Genomic DNA, 7309 nt, shown 5'->3' with positions numbered 1-7309 from the left:
TATTATTGCGCTTCTCAACTAGGGCAGCCCTTCTCAAAGTTGTAACAAAAGAAATCTGTTCTGATCTGTTTTTGGCAAAGGTATTATATTCCGGGGGCCAATAATTGTTTACCAGCTTTACCAGGGGTGCCAATTATACATTTACATGTATTAATTTAGCACACTTTTCATCCAAAGTGACTTACATAATTCTAAGCAACTTGTGATTAAGTGTCTTGCTCAATGGCACAACAGTAGAAGCTGAGAATTATTGTGGATGGTGCTGTAATTAGTTAGTAGCTCATTTACCAGTGTTCTTGTTTCCATGCAGGTGAGAATTACCCTGGGAATCTCTGGGAGTTCTCGCCAGGTGAGAATGTGGCTTTAAAAGGGAAAGCCACTCTGTCTGACCTTTATGGACATGGCATTGCATACAATGCTATTGATGGAAATCGTGATGGCATATATGATCATGGCTCCTGTGCTCATACAAAAGTTCATCTCAGCCCTTGGTGGAGAGTGGATTTGCTCCAAAAATATAAAGTCTTCTCTGTGATAATCACCACCGAGGTTAGGGTTCCAGAGAGACTGGATGGGGCTGAAATCCGAATAGGAAATTCTCTCGTTGACAATGGTGTCAACAACCCCAGGTAAGTAGTGCATCTAAAATTCTGACATGATCATAACATGCACAGTACATTGAGACACACGTTGGTATTGCCATCTATCATACTGTGATCTTCAGCATGTGTTATGTTTGCAATATCTGCAGTTTCCCTCACTAGACTACTTTAAATATTGTTGCTTTTACATTACATTTCATTTGGCTGACGCTTTTTTAGCCAAAGCGACTAACAACATGGTAAACAATTTAAGTTTTAGAGCAATTCTCAAACAATTTTAGGACAATTTAAAAACATTAGAGTACAGTAAAAATAAGTGCATCAGTGAGTGCTGTTTTTAACAGTTACGTGTCAGTTTAAGATGGCTGGTGAGTGCTAGGATCAGCAAGACTTGTTGTAAGTGTTGCTATGAGAGGAGATGTTCTCTAAAGAGCTGGGTCTTCAGAAGTTTTTTGAAAATGGAGAGGGATGTCCCTGCCCTTGTAGGAACTGGCAGTGTGTTCCACCAACGAGGAACAACAGATGAGAAAAGTTTGGATTGGCCTGAGCTTACTGGTGGTAGAGCTAGACGTCGTTCGTCTGAGGAGCGCAGCGGTCTGGAGGTAGCGTATGTCTGTATGAGGGCATTCAAGTAGGTGGGAGCAGAACCAGAGACTACTTTGTAGGCAAGCGTTAGAGCCTTGAATTTGATGCGGGCCGCCATAGGTAGCCAGTGTAGCTGGATGAGCAGTGGGGTAACATGTGCCCTTTTGGGTTGGTTGTAGATCAGGCGCCGCCCGATTCTGGATCATCTGAAGTGGTTTCACCGCGCAGGCTGGGAGACCTGTCAGGAGGGCGTTGCAGTAGTCGAAATGCGAGATGACTATTGCCTGAACCAGAAGTTGGGTAGCATCTTGAGTCAAGTAGGTCCTGATTTTCCGTATGTTGTAGAGTGCAAAACGGCATGACCGGGCGACTGAGGCAACATGATCTGAGAAGTTTAGTTGGTTGTCGAGAACAATTCCTAGATTTCTTGCAGTCCTGGTAGGTGAAACAGACAGGGAGTCAAATTTGATGTTGATGTCGTGGTGTATGGTAGGTTTAGCTGGGAGGAGCAGCAGTTCAGTCTTTGAGAGGTTCAGCTGGAGGTGGTGTGCCTTCATCCATGTAGCTATGTCAGAGAGGCAATCCGAGATCCTTGTTGAAACGTGGGGTCATCAGGTGGAAAGGACAGATAGAGCTGTGTGTCGTCTGCATAGCAGTGGTATGAGAAGCCATCCGAACGGATAGTCTGTCCCAAGGAGGTGGTGTAGATAGCAAAGAGAAGGGGGCCTAGCACTGAGCCCTGGGGGACTCCTGTGGTGAGATGGTGAGGTGCAGATAGCTGACCAAGCCATGATGCGTTAAACGAGCGTCCTGTGAGGTAGGATTCAAACCAGGAGAGAGCAGAACCGGAGATTCCCATGTTAGCAAGTATAGCGAGAAGGATGCGGTGATTAACCGTGTCAAAGGCAGCCGATAGGTCAAGCAGAATGAGTACTGATGACCGAGCGGTCGCCCTGGCTTCTTTTAAGGCTTCTGTTACAGACAGCAGAGCCATTTAGGTAGAGTGGTCACTTTTGAACCCAGACTGATTTGGATCCAGAAGGTTGTTCTGTGAAAGGAAGTCAGAGACCTGTTTGGAGACTGCGCGTTCAATGCCTTTGGATAGGAAAGGCAGGAGTGAGACAGGGCGGTAGCTTTCGACTTGAGCAGGGTTGAGAGAAGCTTTCTCAAGTAACGGTGTTACCCGGGCCATTTTGAACGCTGTTGGAAATGTGCCGGAGGTTAGCGAGGCATTGATCACATGTGTGATAGCTGGTGCGATGGTTGGGCTGATGGACTGAAGTAGGCTTGTGGGTATAGGGTCCAGATACTAGATACCAGTCTAGATACTTCACTCTCGGAGAGAGGCGTGAATGCTGAGAAAGATGTTCCAGCAGTCCCTAGAGGTTGTAGGAGTGCGGTATCAGTCTGATGCGTTGAGTGGGCATGTAGAGAATTGACTGCTGATTGCCGCCACTTTGTTTGTAAAAAATGAGGCGAGGGTATCTGCAGTAAGGCAGGATGGAGGAGGAGGCAGCTGAGGGTTGAGTAGCGATTTGAAGGTTGAGAAAAGTTTTCGAGTGTCTGTAGCGCTGTTGATTTTGTCATTGTAGAAAGCCGTCTTAGCAGCAGTGATGCTGGCTGAGAAGGAGGTCAGAGTGTGTCTGGTAGTTTTGAGGTCATCAGTTAGTTTGGATTTGTGCCATTTCCTCTCCGCTGCTCTGAGCTCTGAGCTTGTGCCATGCGATCGGAGGGTATCATTTAGCCATGGATGAGAGTGTTTGGATCGAGCTGGCCTTGTGGTAAGAGGGCACAGCTCGTCTAGACACGAGCTGAGTGTGGAGCAGAACGAGTCTGTGGCCTCATTAACCTCCAGAGAGGAGAAGGTGTTGAGTGGAGGTAGACCGGAGGCAACCACAGAGGAAAAGTGCGTTGGAGACAGGTTCCGGATGTTGCGGCAGAATGTGACCATCGGCTGAGGAGCCGGAGGCTGTTCTGTTAGGCTGACGTTGAACTGGATGAAGAAGTGGTCAGAAAGATGGAGAGGCGTCACCATGAGGGTGTCTGTGCTGCAGTTCCGAGTGAAGATAAAGTCAAGCTCTTTGCCAGCTTTGTGAGTCGGTGGGCTTTGAACCAGTTTGAGGTCAAAGGAGTGGATCAAGGCCAAAAAGTCAGCTGAGCCTGGGGCATCTAAGTGGATGTTCATATCGCCGAGAACAAGAAGCGGGCAGTCATGCTCAGGGATGGAGGACAGCAGAGTGTCAAGTTCATCCATAAAGTCACCTAGTTGGCCTGGAGGGCGGTAGATGACCAGCACGTAGAGTTTTGCTGGGGCGATCATTGTGATGGCATGGAATTCGAATGAGACATATTTGTTTGAAGGCAGTAGCGGGGTGAATTTCCATTTGTTGGAGATCAGCAGGCCCGTCCCACCTCCTCGTCCAGATGGGCGAGGGGTGTGGGATAGTGTAAGGTTAGTTGAGAGTGCAGCCGGGGTGGCAGTGTTCTCAGGTTTGATCCAAGTCTCAGTGAGAGCAAGGAGTTCCAAAGAAAGGTGGTTGGCATAGGCAGCTATGAAGTCTGTTTTGTTGACTGCGGATTGACAGTTCCACAAGCCCATGGAGAAGGAGGTTTCTGTAGGTGAGGACCGTTTAAGTTGCTGGAGGTTAAGGCGATTTCTGCCCCTTTTGGCATGATGCCGTTTTCTGCGATGGTGATAACAGATATGGTGGAATGGCACATTTTTGCCTTGTCGGCGCCTGTGGTCGGTGAACTTGCACAGGTAAACTTGCTCGTCTTGACCGTGTCCGTCTTAAACGAGTACGGCTGAAACGAGGCCTGACGCTTCAGCAACAGCCTCTATTGTTATGCTGACAGGAATTGCATGCAGCTGTCCTCGTTTCTCACTAATGATGAATTAGCGTGACCCGCCCTCTGACGTTCGCGCACAGCTTAGATTGTTCAAAAGGGTGTTAATTACTGTCAACTGAAAGTCCGCTAGCTCACAATCAATCAAACTCGCAGTTTCAAGTAGCCTCCTCCCTCAGCTGTTCCCAAACGCCCAGAGTCCAATTCTAAACAATTGGAGAGGATCGGCCAGTAATAGCCTATGTGGTCTTTCTTTCTCTCTCCCAACTCACTGCAGTTGTTGTTGCTGAAAACAATGGTTGAGTGCTGTAGTTTACATGCAGTGTGTTAGTTATCAAATATTGTAGTTTTATTTATCAACTCTCGTTTTTCAGGTGTGACATAATCTCGTCTATTCCTGCTGGGTTTTCCGTGACCTATGAGTGCAATGGGATGGAGGGACGCTATGTTACTGTGGTGATTCCTGGACGTATAGAGCATCTAATACTCTGTGAAGTGGAGGTATATGGATTGCCACTGTCATCCACATTTTTTAGTAACAACTAGTACAACTAGTTTTCACAATGGGTTCAGTAGTTGTATTATCATCTTTAATTTTTTAAATGTTCCTCACTGTTGTGTAGTGCTGAATTAAAAGCTTTCCATTGGAAAATCACTCTGTTGAAGGAGTTTTACTTAACATTCTCTTGCAGGAAACGTTTCACTGTACTGACTTCATTTTTCATGGAAGGAGACAAATTATTTTGTCCCAGACCTGCAATACAAAAATGAAATCAGCAGAACACAGCAGAAATACTACGCCTATGTTATGTGGTAGGCTAAAGCCTAGGTTATGTTATGGTTATGTTATGTGGTAGGCTAAAGCCTAGGCTATGTTATGGTTATGTTATGTGGTAGGCTAAAGCCTAGGCTATGTTATGGTTATGTTATGTGGCCAAAGCCTAGGTTAGTACTGAGGTTGTAAGCATGCTACTCCAAGTCCAAAAAAAATATATACTTGTGTGCATAATTATGTTATGAAGACTTGTTCAGAAGACTTCAATAGGAGACATCAACCTAAAAAATCTCAGTATTTATCACCTGAAAATGTGAATCAAATGTAAGAAAAACAACTGCAGACACCCACATATTGGTGAGTTATATAATATGCTAAGTGGTCCAGGGCCGTTTCAAGGAATTTGGGGGCTCCAAGCAAAATGGACATGGAGGCCCCCACCCACCGCACGCAAAGCCTACAGGAACCACAGCATAGCCATACAGTTTAAATTCACCCACACTTTATATAAATAAAAAATGTTGACAGTGCAAATACTGCTGTTGCATATATATATATATATATATATATATATATATATATATATATATATATATATATATATATGCTGTGCATTAGTTTTGAACATTTTGAACATTTGCAAAAACACCACCGTACCATAAAATCCAATGTCAGCTTCTTCCTCATGAATGGAGGATGAAGTTGATGGTGTACCTGGGAAAATAATTGAAAAAAAAAATCTGAGATTACCTGTGAAGTACGTTTGACCATTTCACTGTTGGCATATTAGGAAGAGCCTAAGGGCTGAGACATTTAAGCAAAGCACCTTGAGGGAGAAAGAAAAGATATGTTAGCATTTCCATATTTTGATATTGAGAAGGGATGCAGCTGCTTTCACAACTACCAATGCTTACTGTAAAAACATCCCAAGCTAATGTTATACATTGACCCAGGCGTACTTGTATCTTAACATAGCATTTAAAGGAGAATTCCGGTGTGATATTGACCTAAAGTGTATTGAAACATGAGACCGAGTGTGAACGTATGTCTCATAGCATTCTGCTGTTTGAGAATTAGACAGACGCACCCCGTGCTTTAAAGACAGTAAACAGCTGGCGTGCATGAATACTGCTAGACATGAATGTTCCAGTCTGCTTTGATGCACGGAATTTATCGTGTGGTTTTCCTAACCACCATTTGGTAAATAGATGATCACGTCGATTAGTAGCCTATAGCAGAGAAGCTATGCCACCTTCATCAAAACCTATTACAAAGCTATAGCAATGTTATGTCATTAAATATGATAAACAGTGATTCTGGAACAGATCTGCGTCTTCCTTATCCCGTTAATAAACATAATTACAGTATGTAACCATATTCCGTCCGTTCGAAAAAAAAAAAGTTGCGCTAACTGTTCTAGTTTGTTACCCCAAGCGGCAACATTCTAATCTGAACAATGAAGCCTACCCGGAAGTTCGAAAAACTGCAATACATCGAAAATCCGCTAGGGACTGGTCCCAAAAGCGAGCAAATGTCCATAGGCTCCCATGTTAAAATGTCCGTTTTCACAGCGTAAATACATGTTTTTAAAGCCTGGTCCCATGGACTTTTATTGTACTTTTCGGTAGTTTCCCAGTGCCTGACAACTGTGAGGGGGGTGAATTATTTTCTAACTCACTAGTTTAGATCACATTTAGATATAAAATACATGAATAATTAAGGGCGTGGTCGGCTTGATTGACGGCTGACGTCGAGGCATACAGCAGCAGACGTTGCCACCTGAGTGGAAAGTGGAAACCCTGAAACTTTGACGTCTCAGCCATGATTATTCACAAAGTTACCACATCCTTTCTGAACATCTTTATTCAAAAAGCTGACATAAAATGGTTTGCTAAGCTATTAATTGAAGCCTACTAACCGACACTTTAAGAAGACTTCTTTCCAGTTTTTTCAGGTAAGTGACATTCATTCCACTACTATTTCACGTAGCACTAGATGTTAGCATTATTTAGCATCGAGTGGGCACTAACGTTTATTCGTTAAGCGCCATATCGCCAAAATAAGTTAATGTCGAAAATGATGACCGAATGGCAGAAGCACACACATACATTTAGTTAACTTGAATAAAGTTAACGTTAGTGAAAACCATTGTGCTCCCCAAGTATGAGTTAGCTTAACGTTGGTCATACTAGCCAGGTGTGAGTCAATGAACAGACAGCTCTAAAGTTAACGTTAGTTCACAAACATACTGGGGCAACAAAGCATGTTCTCGTCAAAAAACCTTTTGTAACGCTCTGTGGGAATGCTTAGTCCATTGACAATTTATACAGTCTTTGGGTTGTCACGTTTAAGATAAAAAATAAAAAAAAACTTCAGCCGAAGCATTAAAAGGCTTGTTGTCGGCTAGCTGAGGCAAAATTGTGAACCGCTATGAACCATTGACCGTATACTTTGAACATGGAGCTGTGATAACAAGCGATAGTTATAACTAACGTTTGAA

General features: G+C 43.9%; 1 protein-coding gene across 1 annotated transcript; it reads left to right on the top strand.

Moving 5' to 3' along the window:
* Nucleotides 1–310: 310 nt before the first annotated feature.
* LOC125290349 (fucolectin-4-like) lies at nucleotides 311–4580 on the top strand (the record flags this gene model as incomplete). The annotated part of the gene is made up of 2 exons (XM_048237171.1): nucleotides 311–629; nucleotides 4409–4580. Coding segments are annotated over 2 exons (491 nt in total), but the record flags the coding sequence as incomplete, so codon positions are not given.
* Nucleotides 4581–7309: the final 2729 nt, after the last annotated feature.

The sequence above is a fragment of the Alosa alosa genome, unplaced genomic scaffold (genome assembly GCF_017589495.1).
Source record: "Alosa alosa isolate M-15738 ecotype Scorff River unplaced genomic scaffold, AALO_Geno_1.1 AALO_1.0_unplaced_41, whole genome shotgun sequence".
NCBI lineage: Eukaryota > Metazoa > Chordata > Actinopteri > Clupeiformes > Clupeidae > Alosa > Alosa alosa.
Note: the sequence above shows the minus strand (reverse complement) of the source record. Positions and strands in the feature narration are given on the sequence as shown.